Source organism: Danio rerio, chromosome 12 (genome assembly GCF_049306965.1).
Source record: "Danio rerio strain Tuebingen ecotype United States chromosome 12, GRCz12tu, whole genome shotgun sequence".
In the NCBI taxonomy this organism is placed as follows: domain Eukaryota; kingdom Metazoa; phylum Chordata; class Actinopteri; order Cypriniformes; family Danionidae; genus Danio; species Danio rerio.
The window spans coordinates 46,219,498-46,246,845 of NC_133187.1; the positions used below are offsets into that span (position 1 = coordinate 46,219,498).

General features: G+C 36.4%; 1 protein-coding gene across 1 annotated transcript; it reads right to left on the reverse strand.

The window, feature by feature from the left end:
• Nucleotides 1-141: 141 nt before the first annotated feature.
• LOC100149475 (uncharacterized) lies at nt 142-27,258 on the reverse strand. Its single transcript, XM_073918594.1, has 29 exons — nt 27,171-27,258; nt 21,274-21,410; nt 20,873-21,148; nt 20,586-20,681; nt 20,330-20,474; nt 18,721-18,854; nt 18,320-18,595; nt 18,033-18,128; nt 17,777-17,921; nt 16,167-16,300; nt 15,765-16,040; nt 15,482-15,577; nt 15,226-15,370; nt 12,686-13,144; nt 11,106-11,242; nt 10,705-10,980; nt 10,422-10,517; nt 10,166-10,310; nt 8,561-8,694; nt 8,160-8,435; nt 7,876-7,971; nt 7,621-7,765; nt 5,080-5,529; nt 3,233-3,366; nt 2,858-3,136; nt 2,528-2,623; nt 2,282-2,441; nt 2,079-2,179; nt 142-1,981 (listed from the first exon to the last, which is right to left on the reverse strand). Exons 1-29 carry the CDS (start codon nt 27,256-27,258, stop codon nt 1,901-1,903), a joined length of 5,109 nt encoding a protein of 1,702 aa, XP_073774695.1. The 3' UTR covers nt 142-1,900.
• Nucleotides 27,259-27,348: the final 90 nt, after the last annotated feature.

Here is a 27,348-nt window from a genome sequence, read left to right on the forward strand (position 1 = left end):
TTTTGCCGAAATAAAACAAATAAGACTTTCTCCAGAAGAAAAAAAATATTATCAGACATACTGTGAAAGTTTCCTTGCTATGTTAAACATCATTTGGGAAATATTTTTAAAAGAAAAACTAATTTAAAGATTGCTAATAATTCTGACTTCAACTGTATTTATAAAACCATTAAAACAAGAAATGACCATTCTGAGTTTTACAAGATTTGTGTTTCCCAAAGGCATGGTAAACATATAGATCTTTAAAAAAGATCTATACATTTAAACTAAATGAATGAAAATACATACACAAACAATAAACAGACAGACTAATACAGACATCTACTATATGTATTGTTGGTGTGGAACAGGGTTGGGAAACAATGCTTTAGACTTAAACAACCCCCTTTTTTACATCACTACCAGGTGCTTTTCACTGCACTGACACTGGGGTAGATGCCAAATTGGCTGTGAAATTATTATTTATTTTGTTTATTTATTTATTTATTTTTTTGGTTGGTAAAACAATCTTTAAAGAAACAGTTGTTATATCTGTGTAGTTTGAAATCTGATGTTTGAGAAAATAAAAGTGGTCTCTAACTTTATTAATTCTTTCATGTTTCTGAACTGATCTTCTTCTAGATGTATTTAATTAATCTCATAACTGATTAATTATACAGTTATTGAACAACAACAAATGAATGAACCCTAAACTAATTTAAGCTGAAGAATGATTTTTGACCACATCTTAAAGGTTCAGGACACCCTGGAGAATTTTTTTTTTTATATTAACAGATTTGTGTGTGTTGAGCATCAGTTAAGACAATGTTAGCACCTGTCAGCTTTAATTGTGGGGAAAACTGCATAATTTTGAGCTTTTGTCAGCTAATTTCAGCTTCCGGGTTTAAAATAATTTTTGGGGCGGGATCAAAATCGGCGCAGTACTGCAAGTGCAATGATGACGCGTCGGTTTCTCATTATTATTCATAGCGGAGTTTTCTTATCCTATGAGAAGAGCCGGCTGCTTAATTATTCATGACTGCGTGTGCTTTCCGAAAGCAGACCTGCCAGTTTCAAGCAAGCTGTGAGTGAGACACAGACCAACGGCACGTAGCCATTCATGAAGGCTTGTATGTGTTTGTTTCCATGATCCACCGGGTTTGTTGCATGTTTTTTCCCCGCGATCCTTTCAGGGCCGATCATACAGCAAAGATGTGTTTGTGTGCTGCAAGCATTTTTGTCGGGAGAGCAGCACGATAATTAGAGAATGGCGGACCTTGACTTTTATGAGGAGTTCGTTCACATTCAGACACATCGCCGTGCTGCTGTGTTTGCCTAAATCCTCTATATTACCAGCAGGGCTAATGGTTAAAATAGACAGGTCAGGAGACCTGCTGCACTGAGTCTGCATTCAAGATCTATAATAGACACGGGGATCGAGGGAGAATCCTCATAGTGTTTACATGAACACTTATCTTTACAATGATATAAATTGTGGTTATGTGTATATGAAATTACGAATAACAAATGTTGCAGTGCATTAAATTACTGTTTATTTCTTTGCATTTTAACTATAAACTCATGCGTCTCACGGTTTGTGTCTCAGTTTGTGAGCTAACTGACAACAACAGTTGTTCGCTCCCCTTCTCCCCTGCTGGCCACGCCCATTCCTGCCCGATGCTCGGGGAGCTCCACGCCCATTAATCATGCATCTTTTGAAAAAATTCTGAAGTAGACTTTAACCGAAAGTGGGGGGTGTCATGGCTCTTTAATGTGACAAAAATAAGGGGAAATGCTTTTTACAGTATTTCACAAGCTGTTTTGGGCCATTGTAAATATTTTAAATTAAATTATGCAAATTTTCTTTTTAAAAATCAACAGAATGCTTTGTATCATCAGTGGGCAGGGATGTTTTCTGATATTATGAATAGATATTTTGCACTTTTTTAATCACCAGGTTTATGTCACTTGTCTGTCCTGTCTTGCACAGATCCTGCTTGATCTAAAAACAAAGATGAACAGACAGATTAAACTTTCCACACACCATCTATTAGCAATGTACTTGTACACAGTAAGTAGTTTTAGTACCGGTGACATACTTGCTGTAACTTCATTTCAGCGTTTCCATTCTCCGTGAGGTCTAAAACCGATTTATATCTCACTGGAATTCCAGCAACACACATACACGCGCACACACACACTGTGAAATGCCCATTAGTCATTGTTAATATTACTCAGACAAGCACATTGCATGTGAAATTCATCAAAATATTATCTATGCTTAAGAAATAGAAAGCCTTACTTTTCACAATGCTGTCTTTTGGTCCACCGTCCACCCTGAACACCCATCTGCCTGGAACATTCACATTACTGGAGGTGTTCCTGAGATCTGAGATGGAGTTCCCATTGGTTGATCCAGGAATAACAAAGTAATTTGTGGAGTTTACAGTGTCAAAACCAGCCTAAAATATACATAAAATATTATATAAATACAGTATAGAGTACTTATACATTTATATTAGAGTTAATATTAACAATATTCCTTTACCTCCACTGCATGTGCTGTTGCAGCAATGTCACCATAATTTATCAGGATAAATGAATAGTTACTGCCTGAGATTAAAACCACTTGAAACGATGTTTTCTGAAAGATTGGAATAAGATAATCACTTTTAATGTTAATCTGTTTTTAAAATTGCAATTTTAATTGAATAGAATGTTACATTCAACTGCATGGCTACACTTGTTTTATTATAAACAAAGTATTATTTTTTTTAAGCTTTCCGTGTGTTTTATTTTGTATTAATATTGCTGTTGCAATAAAGTATTATGAAAGTTAACTGAAATATGGATTAAGAAACAGTCACAGTTTACTTACTGTGTTGGTCAAGCTGTAGTAAGACACTTTATCCCATGTTGCAACAAAAACCCAAGAAGCAGTGAAGGTCAGATTTGGGAAATAATTGTTGATATCCTGAGTGGCGCGAGTGAGAACACTTCCATTAGTGTATTGATGATAAGAGATGACTCCACTTGCTCGGTTATCAAGGTTGGTCCAGAGTCCAGCAATTATATCTTGACTTCCATAAGCAGGAAATGAGCCAGGAGCATACTGTACAGAAGCCTGACTGAATGTGAGGTGTCCATTATTATTCACCTGAAATAACAGAAATCAAAATGACATGTTTTACTGATCACAGATAAGTTTATAAAGCATTCAAAACAAATAAATAAAAGGAAATCAAATTCTTACATAAATCTGCTTGTATGTTCGTCCAAAGAACATAAATAGACTCAACAGTGGAATAACAGAGGAGCTTCCATCATCAGATGCAGGATTTATAGAGTCTCCCGCTGCTGAACCGAACGGGTAGAAAGTTTGAGGTGCTGGCACCAGGAAGAAAGAAAACAGAAAATTTTATACACACACACACACACATACACACACACACACACACACACACACACACACACACACACACACACACACTATTATATATATATACATACATACATACATATAAGCTATATTACACAATTAGCAGTTCGATATCGCTGTATATCAGCAATGGTGGGAGGCGTGCATTGGCACAGCCATACAGCCATATCGCACTGCTACGAGTGTGATATTGCGTTTATACAACAGTTTGAAGGCATGATCGTGTATGTATAAAAAAAAGAAAATCAAACATGGAGATTCTCAAAACCCTTTACGAGTAACTACTTTCTTTCGCTATTCATTCAGATCTGCAGCTGAAGTCAGAACAGCAGAAACTGTTGCTAAATCACCAACATCACTTTAAAGCTGGTGTTTAAGTTATTCTCCTACATAATGTCTAAAGTGATGACAAAACAGCTCATTTTGTTCACATTATAAGATTATACGGCTGAACAGCATTAAATGCCATCAGTCTACAAAGATTTCCTAGTATTTCTCTGTTGCAATTGGGAGATCACAATAATTAACTCACAATAATTAACAATTGGGAGATCACAATAATTAACACAATAATTATTAATTATTAATAATTAATAATTAACGCTAAACCCATGTGGGCATTTCTTCTTTCTTTCTTTTTACTGAACTCTTCTGCAGTAACAAAAACAGGAGACACATTAAAAACAAACAGATGGCCAAACAAAAAGAATAAAGCAGAGAGAAAATATGCATTTTAAATAAAAACTCATTACAGTTTTTCTTGATTGCTTTGAAGCAGCCGTCAGCTGAAACCCCACATTTTCAAAACCAAAGCCTAAGCAGAAGAAGAGCCTGGATGCAGACCTGGTACAAATGCAATCTGAGCTGCATGTCATGCTTTTTAATGACCGCACCCCTAACCCTACACCTCACAGTGACATCACTAACTCCATTAAGTGCATTGTGTCTGACATTGCATCGCTGAGAAATGCAATCTCAGATTGCATCATAAAAGCTGCATCCAGATACTATTTAAACAGTGGCACTCATGGTTAAAACTACAATGCCAAAAATTGAATCCTGAATAAGAATTGCTTTACTGCAGATTTTATTGAATAATGCTGACATTCAATATTTAATGACACAAACTGAAATACTGTAAATATTACAGAGAATATATATATATATATATATATATATATATATATATATATATATATATATATATATATATATATATATATATATATATATATATATATATATATTTTTTTTTTTTTTTTTTTTTTTTTTTTGCTTGCAAAGAATAACACACAGACCTGCCACTTTTTTACATGAGGTTTGCAGACTTATTGCTAATTGAAGATTTTTGTGAAAGAGTGTTACACGGGTGCTTCAGTGATTTCATACCGATCTTGGTAGTTTCTAATAGTCAGGAATAGATAGTTTCTGTTTGGTTGCCATAGGTAAAATGATGGATTCTGGACAGCTTGAATGACATCCGTGTTAACTGTTTTGCAAAAGGCTGGGGGAAATGTGTCAATTCAATTGGAAAGAGTTTACAGATTTGCAAGACTTTTCTTCTGCTGTGCTGGGATATGGATCCTAGTTTCTTTACCCTGTGAAACAATCAAGAAAATCTGTAGTGCAAACATGGCCTCAATCCAGAAGTCCATAATTACCTGGCAGTGTTGTTGAAGGAGACATTGTTGTAGTTACTGGAGATGTTGTAGTAGGTGTTGTAGTTGTTGTAGGTGTTGTTTCAGTGGTTGTAAGTGTTGTAGTTGTTGTAGGTGTTGTTGTAGGTGTTGTAGTTGTTGTAGGTGTTGTTTCAGTGGTTGTAGGTGTTGTAGTTGTTGTAGGTGTTGTTGTAGGTGTTGTAGTTGTTGTAGGTGTTGTTTCAGTGGTTGTAGGTGTTGTAGTTGTTGTAGGTGTTGTTGTAGGTGTTGTAGTTGTTGTAGGTGTTGTTTCAGTGGTTGTAAGTGTTGCAGTTGTTGTAGGTGTTGTTGTAGGTGTTGCAGTTGTTGTAGGTGTTGTTTCAGTGGTTGTTGGTGTTGTAGTTGTTGTAGGTGTTGTAGTTGTTGTTATAGGTGTCATTTGAGTGGTTGTAGTAGGTGTTGCTGTTGTAGTTGCTGTTGAAGAAAACAAACCATGACTTGTAAATGACTTTACCAAGTTACATAAACACGGCTAAACATAATCCATTACATGCCTTCTGACAGGTAGCTCCATTTTTTGTAGGTATTTTATTAGCATTGTGAAAATGTTCACCTTCTTTTGTAACTGTACAGTACTTTCAGCATTCACATATTTCTTACATTTATGCTTGGTATATCCTAGGCTGTGCATCAAATTTAATTCAAAATATTCCTATAAGTGTTTAGAGGATGCCCATATTTTATGCCAATTCATAAGTTTTTGATTTAGTGGCTAATTGGGATACATTTGTTCAATCTCGTTCATACATTTTAGTACAATTTGCTCATACCCCAATGGCGGTTGGGTTTAGGGGTGGGGTTTGATGCCATGCCTCCTTATCTGTTAAACTGACTAAATGAATAATAGTTACTTTTCCTCATGACATCAGGCTGGTTAAACCAAGACTGCCACTTGAATTGGTTCATGTTTACTTCAAAGTTTACTTCTGTTAACCAAGTAAAAGTGGCGCAGGCAGTGTATAACCATGTAAGTGGAGAGGAGTGGAGACGGGGTAATTGGCATATTCATGATTCTTTTGTATAGTAATTTGCATTAATTTGTAAATAATTGATTTATCATACAGAAAGCTGGAATCCTGTATCCATTGACTTCCATAGTTTTTGTTCTTCCTGCTATTGAAAAATCAATAGTTACAGGCCACATTAATACATACTATAGTAATTTATAGTCAATACTATAGTTCTTATTATAGATTTACCTTTTATATCTTCTTATAAAAACACATAGATCAGTAACTGAGAAAAGGTCATCAATATGTGTTCAGTATTTCTGTATCTGCCTGTGTTTAGTCAAGTTGATGTTTTCTCAATTTGTTATGGATACATATGCATGTGTTTTTCTTAATTGCAGCATGTTTGACCATTCTCAGCCAACGAGCTAAAGGGAAACATACTGTGTGGGAAAACATAAACATAACACACATATACATATCAAAACATAAACAAAAACACACATATATTGTGACTAACAATACACACATACTGTTCATTCAATCAATCATTTTCTGTTCGGTTTAGTTCCTTTATTGATCTAAGGGTTGCCACAGCGGAATGAACCGCCAACTTATCCAGCATATGTTTTACACAGCGGATGACCTTCCAACTGCAACCAATCACTAGGAAACACCTATACACACTCATTCACCAACACATACACTACAGACAATATTAGCTTAGCCAATTCACCTATAGCGCATGTCTTTGGACTGTTGGGGAAACCAAAGCATCTAGAGGAATCCCACATGATCACGGGGAGAACATGCATACTCCACACAGACATGCCAACTGACCCCGCTGAGGCTCGAACCAGCGACCTTTTTGCTGTAAGGTGATCGTGCTACCCACCATGCCACCGTGACGCCCCAAACATACTAACGATAGTTTATTTTTTTATTTTATTTTTACATTTATTCAATTCAGTTCAGCTTTATTTGTATAGCGCTTTTACAATGTAGATTGTGTCAAAGCAGCTTCACATAAATGGTCATAGTATCTGGAACAGTGTAGTTCAGTTTTTAGTGTTTAAGTTCAGTTCAGTTCAGTTTAGCTCAGTTCAGTGTGATTTAATCATTACTGAGAGTTCAAACACTGAAGAGCCAATTCATCGATGCGTAGCTCTACCAATCCTGAACCATGCGAGCCAATTAAAAGCCAATTAAAACCAATTTATGTTGGTTTCTGCACTGTAAAGGGCAGGGTTCCACACAATTCATTCATGTTGTCCTAACACAAATCGATTAAGTTAACTAAACACTGTTAACAAATTTATGTGGATTGAACATAAAAAAAAATTAAGTTGTCCCAATGAAATCTCAAGAATTGTGTTGTTTCAGCTCATTTTAATTAAGTAGTTTGAACAAGTAAAAAAATATGTTTTGAGTGTAGTGAAATGAAAATTAACATAACAGTTGTGCTGAGACATGAAACAACGCTGGCTGAAAAAAAAGCGTGACAACATTTTTCTATAATAATTAACTGACCGTAACCTGTGAGCTGTACTCATACCTGTCGGTAGTCCACCGTCCACCCTGAAGACCCATCGGCCTGGAACATTGACATTACTGGAGGTGTTGAGGTTTGAGACGGAGCTCCCATTGTTTGATCCAGGAATCACAAAGTAGTTTGTGGAGTTTATTGTGTCAAAACCAGCCTGAAAGTAATAAAATAATATTCATGTAAAAAGTTGACAAACAGTGCACAAACTTTTATTCTGTAGTAAACAGTAATTTTTTGTTCTCATTACAGAAAAGTTTCTTTTACCTCCACTGTACGTCCTGTTGCAGCAATATTTCCATAATTCATCAGAATAAATGAATAATTACTGCCTGAGATTAAAACCACTTGAAAAGATGTTTCCTGAAATAATAATAATAAAATAAATGAATAAGAAAACCATTGAAAAAAGTGTTCAATATGTATGAGCAGCACAGATGACAGACATCGTTCTGCACTTGTTACTTTATATTATCTTATGTCTTAAAGTATTTTTTTAATTAAATCATGCATAAAGTGAAAACATGAACATTTCAGTGTGTTGATCTTACTGCTGTAGAGGAAAGGTACGGTACTTTATCCCATGATGCTACAAAGACCCAAGAAGCAGTGAAGGGCAGATTTGGGAAATAATTGTTGATATCCTGAGTGGCGCGAGTGAGAACACTTCCATTACTGTATTGATGATAAGAGATGACTCCACTTGCTCTGTTATCAAGGTCAGCCCAGAATCCAGCAATAATATCCCTACTTCCATTAGCAGGAAATGAGTAGGGAACATATTGTGAAGAAGCCTGGCTGAATGTGAGGTGTCCATTATTATTAACCTGAAACATCACAAATACTGTTAAAATCACAACCAGAGATTTTTTATCTCCAAATCACAAATTAATTTATAAAGCATCTAAAACCCTCATGAACACAATGAGACAAAATGAAATCAAATTCTTACATAAATCTGCTGGTATGTTCGTCCAAAGAACAGAAAGGGGCTCAACAGTGTAATAGCAGAGGAGCTTGCATCATCAGCAGCAGTATTTTTTGAGTCTCCTGCTGATAAACCGAAAGGGTAGAAGATTCCTGATCCTGCTTAGAAAAAAAGAGGGAGAAAATAATATTAAGAATAAAAATGAAGCGGGTCGATGATGACCTCTGGTGGTGAACTCATGCTGACGTGACAGTAAAATAACCACTGATTGTGCTTCATGCTTGGCACATTACTGACAAAACTGCACCATTCATTAACAGGTTGTCCGTATAGATTTTCAGTTTGTGCAATGGCTTTAATAGTAGCTAAAATTATAGCTGTTTTAAGAACAGCTATTATCATTCTAAGAGCAGGGGCGGACTGGGACAGTTTCAGGTCAGTTATTTTGTAAATAGGCATATTGATTTTTCTTTGTCGTTTTGCGCTAATATCTGTCAAAATATGTGCAATAGCAGCCCGACTACCATCACTTGAAATTCTATATGCTGATATTATTATTTGTAAAGTAACTTAACGTGGTATTTTCATAGTATTTTTTTTTTCGAACCAGCGACCTTCTTGCTTTGAGGCAACAGTGCTGATCTCTGAGCTACCGTGTTGTCCCTTTTAGCGTTGAACAGATTTTTATACAAGTTAATACTAGTTTTAGACAATTACGCTGCCAGTTTATTGGGTTTAAATTTCTTTTTACCCTTTTTACTATTTGGTTTTCTGCTTATTTTGTGTTTAAAAACTTTAACAAATTTAATAACGGTCTAAAAACAATATAACAACTAATACTATTACTACCTAATAATAATGTGGAAACACTTTACAATAATTGTACATGAGAAATAATGTGTTAATATGTAAACTAAACATTACATTTTTATGAACTAATGATGAGTTAATGTATGTGCTAATCCTGAACTTTAACTACAACATGAGTCACTTGAGTTCATTTGTGAATAACAGATACCTACATTACTTGTTAGTACATGCTTGTTTGTTAATTCATTTGCTCACGTAAAGCTATTGTGTTATGATATAAGCAGCAGCTTGCTAATAATATTCAATATTTTGAGATCTCTTTTATTTTATTGTAACTTAAGTGAAGGGCAGCACGGTGGTGCAGTGGGTAGCACAATCGCCTCACAGCAAGAAAGTCCCTGGTTCAAGCCCTGGCTTGGCTGGGTCAGTTGGCATTTCTGTGTGGAGTTTGCATGTTCTCCCTGTGTTGTCGTGGGTTTCCTCCGGGTGCTTTAGTGTCCCCCAGAAGTTCAAAAACATGTGGTCTAGGTGAATTGGGTAAGCTAAACTGGTCATAGTGTATGTGTGTGAATGAGGGTGTATGGATGTTTCACAGTTATGGGTTTCAGCTGGAAGGGCATCAACTACGTAAAACATATGCTGCATAAGTTGGCGGTTCATTCTGCTGTGGCGACCCCTGATTAATAAAAGGACTAAGCCCAAATGAACATGAATGAATGAATGAAACTTAAATGAGTTTGTGTCATAAACACTGATAGACGCCCTGCTGTCAAATAAATGGTCGAGTCATGATCTCAAACCTGTGTTCTGTACTTATACCTGTCAGTGGTCCACCGTCTACCCTGAAGGCCCATCGGCCTGGAACATTGACATTACTAGAGGTGTTGAGGTTTGAGACAGAGCTCCCATTATTTGATCCAGGAATCACAAAGTAGTTTGTGGAGTTTATTGTGTCAAAACCAGCCTGAAAGTATATCAAACAATATTGGTGTAAACAGTTGACAAACAGTGCACAAACTTTTATACTGTAGTAAATAGTAATGTTTTGTTCTCATTACAGAAAAGTTTCTTTTACCTCCACTTTTCGTTCTGTTGCAGCAATATTTCCATAATTCATCAGAATAAATGAATAATTACTGCCTGAGATTAAAACCACTTGAAAAGATGTTTCCTGAAATAATGATAATAAAATAAATGAATAAGAAAACCGTTGCTAAAGTGTTCAATATGTATGAGCAGCACAGATGACAGACATCGTTCTGCACTTGTTACTTTATATTATCTTATGTCTTAAAGTATTTTTTTAATTAAATCATGCATAAAGTGAAAACATGAACATTTCAGTGTGTTGATCTTACTGCTGTAGAGGAAAGGTACGGTACTTTATCCCATGATGCTACAAAGACCCAAGAAGCAGTGAAGGGCAAATTTGGGAAATAACTGTTGATATCCTGAGTGGCGCGAGTGAGAACACTTCCATTAGTGTACTGATGATAAGAGATGACTCCACTTGCTCCGTTATTAAGGTCAGCCCAGAATCCAGCAATAATATCCCTACTTCCATTAGCAGGAAATGAGTAGGGAACATATTGTGAAAAAGCCTGGTTGAATGTGAGGTGTCCATTATTATTAACCTGAAACATCACAAATACTGTCAAAATCACAACCAGGGAATTTTTATCTCCAAATCACAAATTAATTTATAAAGCATCTAAAACCCTCATGCACACAATGAGACAAAATGAAATCAAATTCTTACATAAATCTGCTTGTATGTTCGTCCAAAGAACAGAAAGGGGCTCAACAGTGTAATAGCAGAGGAGCTTGCATCATCAGCAGCAGTATTTTTTGAGTCTCCTGCTGATAAACCGAAAGGGTAGAAGATTCCTGATCCTGCTTAGAAAAAAAGAGGGAGAAAAAAATGTATTGCAGCTGAGTTACTAGTCTCTAATCATGTATAAAAAAAGAGAATCAAACATGGAGATTCTCAAAACCCTTTACGAGTAACTACTTTCTTTCGCTATTCATTCAGATCTGCAGCTGGCGTCAGAACAGCAGAAACTGTTGCTAAATCACCAACATCACTTTAAAGCTGGTGTTTAAGTTATTCTCCTACATAATGTCTAAAGTGATGACAAAACAGCTCATTTTGTTATTATTATAAGATTACACGGCTGAACAGCATTAAATGCCGTCAGTCTACAAAGATTTCCCAGTATTTCTCTGTTGCAATTGGGAGATCACAATAATTAACTCCGAAAAAGCAAAAGCAAAGCAAACACTACTAGATTACTGTTGTGTTTGCAATATGGAAAAACGCTAACCCATGTGGGCATTTCTTCTTTCTTTCTTTTTACTGAACTCTTCTGCAGTAACAAAAACAGGAGACACATTAGAAACAAACAGATGGCCAAACAAAAAGAATAAAGCAGAGAGAAAATATACATTTTAAATAAAAACTCATTACAGTTTTTCTTGATTGCTTTGAAGCAGCTGTCAGCTGAAACCCCACATTTTCAAAACCAAAGCCTAAGCAGGAGAAGAGCCTGGATGCAGACCTGGTACAAATGCAATCTGAGCTGCATGTCATGCTTTTTAATGACCCCACCCCTAACCCTACACCTCACAGTGACATCACTAACTCCATTGAGTGCATTGTGTCTGACATTGCATCGCTGAGAAATGCAATCTCACATTGCCTCATAAAAGCTGCATCCAGATACTATTTAAACAGTGGCACTCATGGTTAAAACGACAATGCCAAATATTGAATCCAGAATAAGAATTGCTTTAATGCAGTTTTTATTGAATAATGCTGACATTCAATATTCAATGACACAAACTAAAAATACTGTAAATATTACAGAGAATATATATATATATATATATATATATATATATATATATATATATATATATATATATATATATATATATATATATATATATATATATATGCTGGCAAAGAACAACACAGACCTGCCACTTTTTTATATGAGGTTTGCAGACTGATTGCTAATTGAAGATTTTTGTGAAAGAGTGTTACACGGGTGCTTCAGTGATTTTAACGGGTGCTTCAGTGATTTTATACTGATCTTGGTAGTTTTTAATAGTCAGGAATAGATCGTTTCTGTTTGGTTGCCATAGGTAAAACATCCGTGTTAACTGTTTTGCAAAAGGGTGATGAAAATGTGTCAATTCAATGAGAAAGAGTTTACACATTTGCAAGACTTTTCTTCTGCTGTGCTGGGATAATGGATCCTAGTTTCTTTAACTGGGTAAAACAATCAAGAAAATCTGTAGTGCAAACATGGCCTCAATCCAGAAGTCCATAATTACCTGGCAGTGTTGTTGAAGGAGACATTGTTGTAGTTACTGGAGATGTTGTAGTAGGTCTTGTAGTTGTTGTAGGTGTTGTTTCAGTGGTTGTAGGTGTAGTTGTTGTAGGTGTTGTTTCAGTGGTTGTAGGTGTTGTAGTTGTTGTAGGTGTTGTTGTAGGTGTTGTAGTTGTTGTAGGTGTTGTTTCAGTGGTTGTAAGTGTTGCAGTTGTTGTAGGTGTTGTAGTTGTTGTAGGTGTTGTAGTTGTTGTAGGTGTTGTTTCAGTGGTTGTAGGTGTAGTTGTTGTAGGTGTTGTTTCAGTGGTTGTAGGTGTTGTAGTTGTTGTAGGTGTTGTTGTAGGTGTTGTAGTTGTTGTAGGTGTTGTTTCAGTGGTTGTAAGTGTTGTAGTTGTTGTAGGTGTTGTAGTTGTTGTTATAGGTGTCATTTGAGTGGTTGTAGTAGGTGTTGCTGTTGTAGTTGCTGTTGAAGAAAACAAACCATGACTTGTAAATGACTTTACCCTTTTACATAAACACAGCTAAACATAATCCATTACATGCCTTCTGACAGGTAGCTCCATTTTTTGTAGGTATTTTATTAGCATTGTGAAAATGTTCATCTTCTTTTGTAACTGTGCAGTACTTTCAGCATTCACATATTTCTTACATTTATGCTTGGTATATCCTAGGTTGTGCATCAAATTTAATTCAAAATATTCTTATAAGTGTTTAGAGGATGCCCATATTTTATGCCAATTCATAAGTTTTTGATTTAGTGGCTAATTGGGATACATTTGTTCAATCTCGTTCATACATTTTAGTACAATTTGCTCATACCCCAATGGCGGTTGGGTTTAGGGGTGGGGTTTGATGCCATGCCTCCTTATCTGTTAAACTGACTAAATGAATAATAGTTACTTTTCCTCATGACATCAGGCTGGTTAAACCAAGACTGCCACTTGAATTGGTTCATGTTTACTTCAAAGTTTACTTCTGTTAACCAAGTAAAAGTGGCGCAGGCAGTGTATAACCAGGTAAGTGGAGAGGAGTGGAGACGGGGTAATTTGCATATTCATGATTCTTTTGTATAGTAATTTGCATTAATTTGTAAATAATTGGTTTATCATACAGAAAGCTGGAATCCTGTATCCATTGACTTCCATAGTTTTTGTTCTTCCTACTATTAAACAATTAATAGTTACAGACCACATTAATACATACTATAGTAATTTATAGTCAATACTATAGTTCTTATTATAGATTTACCTTTTATATCTTCTTATAAAAACACATAGATCAGTAACTGAGAAAAGGTCATCAACATGTGTTCAGTATTTCTGTATCTGCTTGTGTTTAGTCAAGTTGATGTTTTCTCAATTTGTTATGGATACATATGCATGTGTTTTTCTTAATTCCAGCATGTTTGACCATTCTCAGCCAACGAGCTAAAGGGAAACACATACTGTGTGGGAAAACATATACATAACACACATATACATATCAAAACATAAACAAAAACACACATATATTGTGACTAACAATACACACATACTGTTCATTCAATCAATCATTTTCTGTTCGGTTTAGTTCCTTTATTGATCTAAGGGTTGCCACAGCGGAATGAACCGCCAACTTATCCAGCATATGTTTTACACAGCGGATGACCTTCCAACTGCAACCAATCACTAGGAAACATCTATACACACTCATTCACCAACACATACACTACAGACAATATTAGCTTAGCCAATTCACCTATAGCGCATGTCTTTGGACTGTTGGGGAAACCAAAGCATCTAGAGGAATCCCACATGATCACGGTGAGAACATGCATACTCCACACAGACATGCCAACTGACCCCGCTAAGGCTCGAACCAGCGACCTTTTTGCTGTAAGGTGATCGTGCTACCCACCGTGCCACCGTGACGCCCCAAACATACTAACGATAGTTTATTTTTTTATTTTATTTTTACATTTATTCAATTCAGTTCAGCTTTATTTGTATAGCGCTTTTACAATGTAGATTGTGTCAAAGCAGCTTCACATAAATGGTCATAGTATCTGGAACAATATAGTTTTTAGTGTTTAAGTTCAGTTCAGTTTAGCTCAGTTCAGTGTGGTTTAATCATTACTGAGAGTTCAAACACTGAAGAGCAAATTCATCGATGCGTAGCTCTACCAATCCTGAACCATGCGAGCCAATTAAAAGCCATTTAAAACCAATTTATGTTGGTTTCTGCACTGTAAAGGGCAGGGTTCCACACAATTCATTCATGTTGTCCTAACACAAATCGATTAAGTTAACTAAACACTTTTAACAAATTTATGTGGATTGAACATAAAAAAATTAAGTTGTCCCAATGAAATCTCAAGAATTGTGTTGTTTCAGCTCATTTTAATTAAGTAGTTTGAACAAGTAAAAAAATATGTTTTGAGTGTAGTGAAATGAAAATTAACATAACAGTTGTGCTGAGACATGAAACAACACTGGCTGAAAAAAAAGCGTGACAACATTTTTCTATAATAATTAACTGACCGTAACCTGTGAGCTGTACTCATACCTGTCGGTAGTCCACCGTCCACCCTGAAGACCCATCGGCCTGGAACATTGACATTACTGGAGGTGTTGAGGTTTGAGACGGAGCTCCCATTGTTTGATCCAGGAATCACAAAGTAGTTTGTGGAGTTTATTGTGTCATAACCAGCCTGAAAGTATATCAAACAATATTGATGTAAACAGTTGACAAACAGTGCACAAACTTTTATACTGTAGTAAACAGTAATGTTTTGTTCTCATTACAGAAAAGTTTCTTTTACCTCCACTGTACGTCCTGTTGCAGCAATATTTCCATAATTCATCAGAATAAATGAATAATTACTGCCTGAGATTAAAACCACTTGAAAAGATGTTTCCTGAAATAATAATAATAAAATAAATGAATAAGAAAACCATTGCTAAAGTGTTCAATATGTATGAGCAGCACAGATGACAGACATCGTTCTGCACTTGTTACTTTATATTATCTTATGTCTTAAAGTATTTTTTTAATTAAATCATGCATAAAGTGAAAACATGAACATTTCAGTGTGTTGATCTTACTGCTGTAGAGGAAAGGTACGGTACTTTATCCCATGATGCTACAAAGACCCAAGAAGCAGTGAAGGGCAGATTTGGGAAATAATTGTTGATATCCTGAGTGGTGCGAGTGAGAACACTTCCATTAGTGTATTGATGATAAGAGATGACTCCACTTGCTCTGTTATCAAGGTCAGCCCAGAATCCAGCAATAATATCCCTACTTCCATTAGCGGGAAATGAGTAGGGAACATATTGTGAAGAAGCCTGGCTGAATGTGAGGTGTCCATTATTATTAACCTGAAACATCACAAATACTGTCAAAATCACAACCAGGGAATTTTTATCTCCAAGTCACAAATAAAATTTATAAAGCATCTAAAACCCTCATGCACTCTATGAGACAAAATGAAATCAAATTCTTACATAAATCTGCTGGTATGTTCGTCCAAAGAACAGAAAGGGGCTCAACAGTGTAATAGCAGAGGAGCTTGCATCATCAGCAGCAGTATTTTTTGAGTCTCCTGCTGATAAACCGAAAGGGTAGAAGATTCCTGATCCTGCTTAGAAAAAAAAGAGGGAGAAAATAATATTAAGAATAAAAATGAAGCGGGTCGATGATGACCTCTGGTGCTGAACTCATGCTGACGTGACAGTAAAATATTTAACCACTGATTGTGCTTCATGCTTGGCACATTACTGACAAAACTGCACCATTCATTAACAGGTTGTCCATATAGATTTGCAGTTTGTGCAATGGCTTTAATAGTAGCTAAAATTATAGCTGTTTTAAGAACAGCTATTATCATTCTAAGAGCAGGAGCGGACTGGGACACAGTTTCAGGTCAGTTATTTTGTAAATAGGCATATTGATTTTTCTTTGTCGTTTTGCGCTAATATCTGTCAAAATATGTGCAATAGCAGCCCGACTACCATCACTTGAAATTCTATATGCTGATATTATTATTTGTAAAGTAACTTAACGTGGTATTTTCATAGTATTTTTTTTTTCGAACCAGCGACCTTCTTGCTTTGAGGCAACAGTGCTGATCTCTGAGCTACTGTGTTGTCCCTTTTAGCGTTGAACAGATTTTTATACAAGTTAATACTAGTTTTAGACAATTACGCTGCCAGTTTATTGGGTTTAAATTTCTGTTTACCCTTTTTACTATTTGGTTTTCTGCTTATTTTGTGTTTAAAAACTTTGACAAATTTAATAACAGTCTAACAACAATATTACAACTAATACTATTACTACCTAATAATAATATGGTAACACTTTACAATAAAAGTACATGAGAAATAATGTGTTAATATGTAAACTAAACATTACATTATTATATGAACTAATGATGAGTTAATGTGCTAATCCTGAACTTTAACTACAACATGAGTCACTTGAGTTCATTTGTGAATAACAGATACCTACATAACTTGTTAGTACATGCTTGTTTGTTAATTCATTTGCTCACGTAAAGCTATTGTGTTATGATATAAGCAGCAGCTTGTTAATAATATTCAATATTTTGAGATCTCTTTTATTGTATTGTAACTGAAGTGAAGGGCAGCACGGTGGTGCAGTGGGTACCACAATCGCCTCACAGCAAGAAAGTCCCTGGTTCAAGCCCTGGCTTGGCTGGGTCAGTTGGCATTTCTGTGTGGAGTTTGCATGTTCTCCCTGTGTTGTTGTGGGTTTCCTCCGGGTGCTTTAGTGTCCCCCACAAGTTCAAAAACATGTGGTCTAGTTGAATTGGGTAAGCTAAACTGGTCATAGTGTATGTGTGTGAATGAGGGTGTATGGATGTTTCACAGTAATGGGTTTCAGCTGGAAGGGCATCCGCTACGTAAAACATATGCTGGATAAGTTGGCGGTTCATTCTGCTGTGGCGACCCCTGATTAATAAAAGGGCTAAGCCCAAAAGAACATGAACGAATGAATGAAATTTAAATGAAATTGTGTCATAAACACTGATAGATGCCCTGCTGTCAAATAAATGGTCGAGTCATGATCTCAAACCTGTGTTCTGTACTTATACCTGTCGATGGTCCACCGTCCACCCTGAAGACCCATCGGCCTGGAACATTGATATTACTGGAGGTGTTGAGGTTTGAGACGGAGCTCCCATTATTTGATCCAGGAATCACAAAGTAGTTTGTGGAGTTTATTGTGTCATAACCAGCCTGAAAGTATATCAAACAATATTGATGTAAACAGTTGACAAACAGTGCACAAACTTTTATACTGTAGTAAACAGTAATGTTTTGTTCTCATTACAGAAAAGTTTCTTTTACCTCCACTGTACGTCCTGTTGCAGCAATATTTCCATAATTTATCAGAATAAATGAATAATTACTGCCTGAGATTAAAACCACTTGAAAAGATGTTTCCTGAAATATTAATAATAAAATAAATGAATAAGAAAACCATTGAAAAAAGTGTTCAATATGTATGAGCAGCACATATGACAAACATCGTTCTGCACTTGTTACTTTATATTATTTTATGTCTTAAAGTATTTTTTTAATTAAATCATGCATAAAGTGAAAACATGAACATTTCAGAAGTGTGTTGATCTTACTGCTGTAGAGGAAAGGTACGGTACTTTATCCCATGATGCTACAAAGACCCAAGAAGCAGTGAAGGGCAAATTTGGGAAATAATTGTTGATATCCTGAGTGGCGCGAGTGAGAACACTTCCATTAGTGTATTGATGATAAGAGATGACTCCACTTGCTCTGTTATCAAGGTCAGCCCAGAATCCAGCAATAATATCTCTACTTCCATTAGCAGGAAATGAGTAGGGAACATATTGTGAAGAAGCCTGGCTGAATGTGAGGTGTCCATTATTATTAACCTGAAACAGGAGAAATACTGTTAAAATCACAACCAGAGATTTTTTATCTCCAAGTCACAAATTAATTTATAAAGCATCTAAAACCCTCATGAACACAATGAGACAAAATGAAATCAAATTCTTACATAAATCTGCTGGTATGTTCGTCCAAAGAACAGAAAGGGGCTCAACAGTGTAATAGCAGAGGAGCTTGCATCATCAGCAGCAGTATTTTTTGAGTCTCCTGCTGATAAACCGAAAGGGTAGAAGATTCCTGATCCTGCTTAGAAAAAAAAGAGGGAGAAAAAAATATTAAGAATAAAAATGAAGCGGGTCGATGATGACCTCTGGTGGTGAACTCATGCTGACGTGACAGTAAAATATTTAACCACTGATTGTGCTTCATGCTTGGCACATTACTGACAAAACTGCACCATTCATTAACAGGTTGTCCATATAGATTTGCAGTTTGTGCAATGGCTTTAATAGTAGCTAAAATTATAGCTGTTTTAAGAACACCTATTATCATTCTAAGAGCAGGAGCGGACTGGGACACAGTTTCAGGTCAGTTATTTTGTAAATAGGCATATTGATTTTTCTTTGTCGTTTTGCGCTAATATCTGTCAAAATATGTGCAATAGCAGCCCGACTATTATCACTTGAAATTCTATATGCTGATATTATTATTTGTAAAGTAACTTAACGTGGTATTTTCATAGTATTTTTTTTTCGAACCAGCGACCTTCTTGCTTTGAGGCAACAGTGCTGATCTCTGAGCTACTGTGTTGTCCCTTTTAGCGTTGAACAGATTTTTATACAAGTTAATACTAGTTTTAGACAATTACGCTGCCAGTTTATTAGGTTTAAATTTCTGTTTACCCTTTTTACTATTTGGTTTTCTGCGTATTTTGTGTTTAAAAACTTTGACAAATTTAATAACAGTCTAACAACAATATAACAACTAATACTATTACTACCTAATAATAATATGGTAACACTTTACAATAAAAGTACATGAGAAATAATGTGTTAATATGTAAACTAAACATTACATTATTATATGAACTAATGATGAGTTAATGTGCTAATCCTGAACTTTAACTACAACATGAGTCACTTGAGTTCATTTGTGAATAACAGATACCTACATAACTTGTTAGTACATACTTGTTTGTTAATTCATTTGCTCACGTAAAGCTATTGTGTTATGATATAAGCAGCAGCTTGTTAATAATATTCAATATTTTGAGATCTCTTTTATTGTATTGTAACTTAAGTGAAGGGCAGCACGGTGGTGCAGTGGGTACCACAATCGCCTCACAGCAAGAAAGTCCCTGGTTCAAGCCCTAGCGTGGCTGGGTCAGTTGGCATTTCTGTGTGGAGTTTGCATGTTTTCCCTGTGTTGTTGTGGGTTTCCTCCGGGTGCTTTAGTGTCCCCCACAAGTTCAAAAACATGTGTTCTAGGTGAGTTGGGTAAGCTAAACTGGTCATAGTGTATGTGTGTGAATGAGGGTGTATGGATGTTTCACAGTGATGGATTGCAGCTGGAAGGGCATCCGCTACGTAAAACATATGCTGGATAAGTTGGTGGTTCATTCTGCTGTGGCGACCCCTGATTAATAAAAGGACTAAGCCCAAAAGAACATGAACGAATGAATGAAATTTAAATGAAATTGTGTCATAAACACTGATAGATGCCCTGCTGTCAAATAAATGGTCGAGTCATGATCTCAAACCTGTGTTCTGTACTTATACCTGTCGATGGTCCACCGTCCACCCTGAAGGCCCATCGGCCTGGAACATTGACATTACTGGAGGTGTTAAGGTTTGAGACGGAGCTCCCATTATTTGATCCAGGAATCACAAAGTAGTTTGTGGAGTTTATTGTGTCATAACCAGTCTGAAAGTATATCAAACAATATTGATGTAAACAGTTGACAAACAGTGCACAAACTTTTATACTGTAGTAAATAGTAATGTTTTGTTCTCATTACAGAAAAGTTTCTTTTACCTCCACTGTACGTCCTGTTGCAGCAATATTTCCATAATTCATCAGAATAAATGAATAATTACTGCCTGAGATTAAAGCCACTTGAAAAGATGTTTCCTGAAATAATAATAATAAAATTAATGAATAAGAAAACCGTTGCTAAAGTGTTCAATATGTATGAGCAGCACATATGACAGACATCGTTCTGCACTTGTTACTTTATATTATCTTATGTCTTAAAGTATTTTTTTAAATTAAATCATGCATAAAGTGAAAACATGAACATTTCAGAAGTGTGTTGATCTTACTGCTGTAGAGGAAAGGTACGGTACTTTATCCCATGTTGCAACAAAAACCCAAGAAGCAGTGAAGGGCAGATTTGGGAAATAATTGTTGATATCCTGAGTGGTGCGAGTGAGAACACTTCCATTACTGTATTGATGATAAGAGATGACTCCACTTGCTCCGTTATTAAGGTCAGCCCAGAATCCAGCAATAATATCCCTACTTCCATTAGCAGGAAATGAGTAGGGAACATATTGTGAAGAAGCCTGGCTGAATGTGAGGTGTCCATTATTATTAACCTGATACAGGAGAAATACTGTTAAAATCACAACCAGAGATTTTTTATCTCCAAATCACAAATTAATTTATAAAGCATCTAAAACCCTCATGCACACAATGAGACAAAATGAAATCAAATTCTTACGTAAATCTGCTGGTATGTTCGTCCAAAGAACAGAAAGGGGCTCAACAGTGTAATAGCAGAGGAGCTTGCATCATCAGCAGCAGTATTTTTTGAGTCTCCTGCTGATAAACCGAAAGGGTAGAAGATTCCTGATCCTGCTTAGAAAAAAAGAGGGAGAAAAAAATATTAAGAATAAAAATGAAGCGGGTCGATGATGACCTCTGGTGGTGAACTCATGCTGACGTGACAGTAAAATAACCACTGATTGTGCTTCATGCTTGGCACATTACTGACAAAACTGCACCATACATTAACAGGTTGTCCATATAGATTTTCAGTTTGTGCAATGGCTTTAATAGTAGCTAAAATTATAGCTGTTTTAAGAACAGCTATTATCATTCTAAGAGCAGGGGCGGACTGGGACACATTTTCAGGTCAGTTGTTGATTTGTATATAAGCATATTGTTTTTTTCTTTGTCGTTTTGCAATAGCAGCCGGACTATTATCACTTGAAATTCTATATGCTGATATTACTAATTGTAAAGTAACTTAACGGGGTATTTTAATACTATTTTAAGATTAGTATTTTAAGTATTTTTTTTCTCGTAGTATCTCATAGTAGATATTAAACAAATTTTTATACAAGTTTAAAGTAATTTTAAACAATTCGTCACCTTAGAATTATAATGTGCTATCTGACATTTTTGTCAAAATTGAGTTATTCTCATATTCTTATTAAATGACAACTTATTTACATTATGTCATGTTTTTTTTAAAAAGTTGTTTACATAAAAAGTAAAAATGTGTATTGCAACTGAGTTACTAGTCTAGAACCGCTACTGATTTCTTGGTCAAGATTTACCTGCCGGTGTTGTTACAGATGTTGATGGTGTAGATGTTTGTGTTCTGGCTGTTGAAGAGAGTGTGATCATTACATCCAGAAATACATCTCTGTATTTTTAATGTCCTTGTCACATTAGGACTGATCTACGGTGACCGAGAGAGCTTAACGTGATGCGATTTAAAAAAACACAAATTCAGGGTGCTTTCACACCTGTGAATCGATTCATTTGTTCCAAACCAGTGATTATAATTGTTGGAGTGTTGCTCTTTGTTCTTGGTGCGGTTCGCTTTCACACGAACCATGGACCAAATAAGCTAAAACAAGTCACATGTGACTGAGTTAACTCTTCTTACATTGGTCAGAGTTTCATGGTTTATTTTGCAGAGAGTCCCACTCAGCTGTCATGCATCCTTATTTTAATTTATGGCGATGGGCAATAAGACATTGTAAGCGGTAAGCTGCGCTTTATTTTTGAATGCCCTCAGACATCGTTACAGATATAAATCAGAGGTAAGACTCTTTCATACAGAGCCCTTGGCTACACTACAGTGCGATCAATGTTCCTAACGGAAAAACAGCTTCTGTTAATTGTTAACATGCTTTCACTTTCACATTTAACATGAAACGCACATTTATTGGTAGGAATGACCTCCTGCCCTACTCATAATTCTCTCTTTATATAGCCGTATGCCTATTCCATATCCATAATACACGGTGATATAGCCAGGCTCGGATCGTTTTGCTTTCTCACCACAATCAATCTGCTCCAGAGTTCGTTTTAATCGAGCCAAGACCACCTCATTCAGGCGATCTTGGACCGATTGATTTGCCTCGAATCCGAGCGCGATTGCTGGTTTCACATATGCCAAATGAACCACGCTAACTGGGCAAACAAGACAGGTTCCGAAACAAAAGTCTATGTGTGAAAGCACCCTAAAACAACAAATTAAGAAAAGATCTTCATCCGTTTTGACAGCACACGTGCTGCAAATCCTCACATCGCAAGCACATTTTTAAAAACTCACTGGATTTTCTCACAACGCAAGCAAATTAAAAAAATGTGGTGCTATTTCACACAGCATTTACAAATTAATAAAACACACTGCATTTTCACACACTTTCAAATAGCATGGAGCACAACGGAAATGTTTCAAGGGGACCCTAAAACATGACGGACTCGGCTATTTAGGTTCTGGTTATTTAGGCTAATAAAATACAAAAGACAAGAGAATCAGGATGTCAAAACAAACAAACAAAATCTCACTTTTCAAAGTTCACCCAACAACTTCACTGAACAATAGTCACGACACAGTAGCTTCTGTCACGTTTTAGGGTCCCCTTAAAGCATTTCCATTGTGTTCTGACATTTTTGCAAGTGTTGTGAGAAAATGCAGGCCTTTTAGTAAATTGTTTGCGTTGTCTGAAAATACAGTGCGTTTTTTTAATGTGTATGCGTTTTGGAGATTTCCAGCATGTATGCTGCCAAATGGAGGAAGATCTTTTCTTAAATTGCTGGCTTTTCCAATAGTATGTGGATGCAGCCTTTATGATGCAAGCTGAGATTGCATCACTCAGCGATGCAATCTCAGACACAATGCACTTAATGGAGTGAGTGACATCACTGTAATGGGTAGGGTTAGGGGTGGGGTTAGGTGAGCGCATTAAAAAGCATTGGATGCAGCTCAGATTGCACTGCACCAGGTCTGCATCCAGACCCCTCTCGGCTTTTTTGTAATTGCATGTGTTTCCTTACATTGCAGCATTTTAATCATCTCGGTCACCGTACTGGTCACACATTTAGATTATCAGCAAAACCTTACTGAGAGAAAACACTGATATGAACACCAGCAGATGAGGTAAAACCAGAAACAATCCCATGATGATGATGATGATGATGATGACGTGGTATTTTCTGTAAGCAGACAGCATTATTAGTGTGTAGATTAGAGATTGGGCTAGACATCTTTTCATATTTTTATCCTCAGGCAGATGATTTGGCTATCAAAACTAAGACTGCACGCTATCTGAACAGCACCTACTGTATGATGCTTTACATTCTAGACTACTGGATCTAATGCAAATAAAAATGTAAATCTTTTATTAAAAATTAGATCATTCCGTGGGGTTATTGTCAGCCTTTTAAAACTGCACATCTGATTTTAATGCCCAGTCCCAGTTCTATTTTTGTACCCCTACCCCTTCCCTTTGGCTATTAAAATCGAGTGTGAAGGGGAAGGACTTCAAAATTTACCCCCATCGCAATCTCATGCTTCATATGAAATCAGATAAGGGCGACTGCTGTAGTTATTCCAGTTGCTTTATTTTTTGATATTTATCTTCAGGAAATCACTGAAGGCACATATTATGTTATCATAATGATATTATATGGCAATAAGATCGTAACTATATTGCGCATTTACACAGTGGCCATTTTTATCTGTGTAAACACAAAAACAACATTAACATTGTAGCACTGTTAAAAGATGAATCCCAGCCACTAGACTTTTCTGAAAGGGTATTCGAGTGTCATTGAGTGTCAGAATGTTGTAGAACTGTGATACAGGAGTTATGATTAGGGATTATAGATCGCAACATTTTTCGGTTTATATTTTAGCAGTTTTTTATAAAAGCATGACGGTAAAACACGAACGTGGTTATGAATATATTAAAACATGTTTGTTGTAAAAATTCGAAATAATGACTAAAAAATACTAATTTGTGGATCTCCTTACTTCCAGGTGCCTTTGTGGCTGGAAATTTTCTTAGCTTTTGGTTTCGAGTGTGGTCCTGAAAAATCTTTATCGGAGGGCTATTTTCCACTTCCCCTTAGCCCTACGCCTTCAAGCTAAAGAGAACTGGGACACCCTCTTCACAGGAACGCGTAAAACGAGGAGTAATGTAATGTGTATCTATATAGCTCATTTATTATGTATGGCCATACACCCAAAGCGCTTCACAATCATGAGGGGGGGTCTCTCCACACCACCACCAGTGTGCAGCATCCACTTGGATGATGCGACGGCAGCCACTGGACAACAGCGCCAGTGCGCTCACCACACACCAGCTATTGGTGGAGTGGAGAGACAGTGATAGAGCCAATTCGGTGGAAGGGGATGATTGGGAGGCCATGATCGTATGATCCGATAGAGGGACTTTGGCCAGGACACCGGGGTTACACCCCTGCTCTTTTACGAAAAGTGCCTTGGGATTTTTAATGACCACAGAGAGTCAGGACCTCGGTTTAACGTCTCATCCGAAAGACGGCGTCCACTGACAGTGTAGTGTCCCCTTCACTTTTACTGGGGCATTAGCACTCACACAGACCACAGGTTGAGTACCCCCTGCTGGTCTCACTAACACCACTTCTAACAGCAACCTAGTGTTCCCTAGTGGCCTCCCATACAGGTACTGACTAGGCTCAGCCCTGCTTAGCTTCAGAGAGTAGCCGGTCTTGGGCTGCTGGGTGATATGGCTGTGAGGAGTAGGGGTAAGGGGAAGGACTAAGGGGTAGAATTGGGATTGGGCCTAAATATGCATGTAAATTTGCACCGCAATATAAAATAATATACTGTTTTAAATAACTTTTTCATGCCATTAGTCAAGTCATATAGACTGTGTTAACATGCTTTGCAACAACAAAAGCAAATGTTGTCGGTTTAATTTGAAGTTAATCGTTAAGCTTATAATTTACTTTTAATTTAAATGAATTATCACAGAACAGCTGGAAGTGCTGGATCGGTGTGTGTGCGCGTGCGTGCGCGTGTGTGTGTGTGTGTGTGTGTGTATGAAAGGACAAAAAGTCAATAAATTCCTGCACGCTTTCCAACAATATCAAGATTAGTTTATTATAATGTTTCAGTTGCAACGCTGCTTATAAACTACTTTATATGTTTTTTGCAAACTTGCAAGGGTAGTCACTGAAAGTTTAAATACATTAAGATTTTTAATCCAGTTTGTACATTTTAAATTAAATTAAAACGTAATTGTTAAAAAAAGTAGTTTTAAACTTTCTGTGAATCCTTAAAAAAATAATAAGAAGAATTAATATGAAATATGGTCACACTTTATTTTGATGGTCCGTTTGTTGAATTTAAGTTACACTGCAACTTCATGCCAACCAATTCTCATTAGATTATAAGTAGGCTGTTAGGTTAGGGTTAGTGTAAGTTGACATGTACTTGCAAAGTTTCTTATAGTCAGTTAAATGTCTGTTGAAGGAGCAGCATCAGCAGATATTAAGCAGACAGTCTACTAATACTCAAATGGACAATCAAAATAAAGTGTTTCTACAAATTTTAAATCAGCATATTAGAATGATGGAAAAATATATATTAACTCTACAAATATTTATTCTATACTGATGGATTTTATTGCAGTTTTTACAAATAAATCATAAAAGCATCAAGCTTTTGGCAAACTGCTTTATTACAATCTGTTATCTCAGTAGCCATGATCTACATTACGGTCCATTTCATAAATAAAATATACAATCAAGAAGAAAACATCAAGCTGATGAATGCAGAAAAGGTTTTTACTTACCACAGACTTGATACTGTCAGCTATCAGGAAGTTTCACAGGTTTTAAAGTGTCGATGTTGTGTACTCAGGTAGGTGGGGGAAAACACCTCCAGGTATGTCCGTTGTGATATTTAGCTGTCATCCAACATTTGGATTTTATATATTGAAGATAACAAACTTCAATGATGCAAAATAAGTTATTTTAAGACTTTAAACGATTAAATGGCCTGAAACTGTTCAGACCGTCCCCACACTATAGTAGTGTAACTGTCATGCTGAAATAAAGGGAGTGAAGTTTCAGAATGCTTTGTCTTGTCCTTATCCCTGCCAGCCCAGCCAAGTTTGTTTTTTGTGTTTTAGGTATGTGTTCCCCTTTTATCCCAGATTGCAATCCAGTCTAATTAAATAACTTATTAACTGTTCTGCGAAGTCATTCAAAGTCTTTTAGGTATGCAGGCCTTCCAGTAAGCCTATCTTGAACAGGGAATATGTCATGGTGATGGGCTGTTCCCCTTTTGTTTCAACAGTGGTGACCATTGTTCTGGTGACACTTTACCTGTCTCTTTCACTTCTGGTGAATCATCATCAAGTTTCTTGTTTAGATGAAATAACTCCTGGACGAAGTGAACTTTGACATGTGTCATCCTATCAGTGCCATTGCCTTTGGCCTTCAGTTTCTCTGCACTTCTCAATGCTGACTGCACTTTTCTCTCTGTGGATTTTCTGGCGAGGAG

Bases quoted from the DNA above. Each gene is read 5' to 3' on its own strand.
- LOC100149475 (XM_073918594.1), bottom strand. From the start codon at position 27,258: ATGACACATGTCAAAGTTCACTTCGTCCAGGAGTTATTTCATCTAAAC. The intron at 17,922-18,032 runs GTAAAAGAAACT...ATATACTTTCAG, and splicing joins CAACAGGACGTACAGTGGAG to GCTGGTTATGACACAATAAA. The intron at 10,311-10,421 runs GTAAAAGAAACT...ATATACTTTCAG, and splicing joins CAACAGAACGAAAAGTGGAG to GCTGGTTTTGACACAATAAA.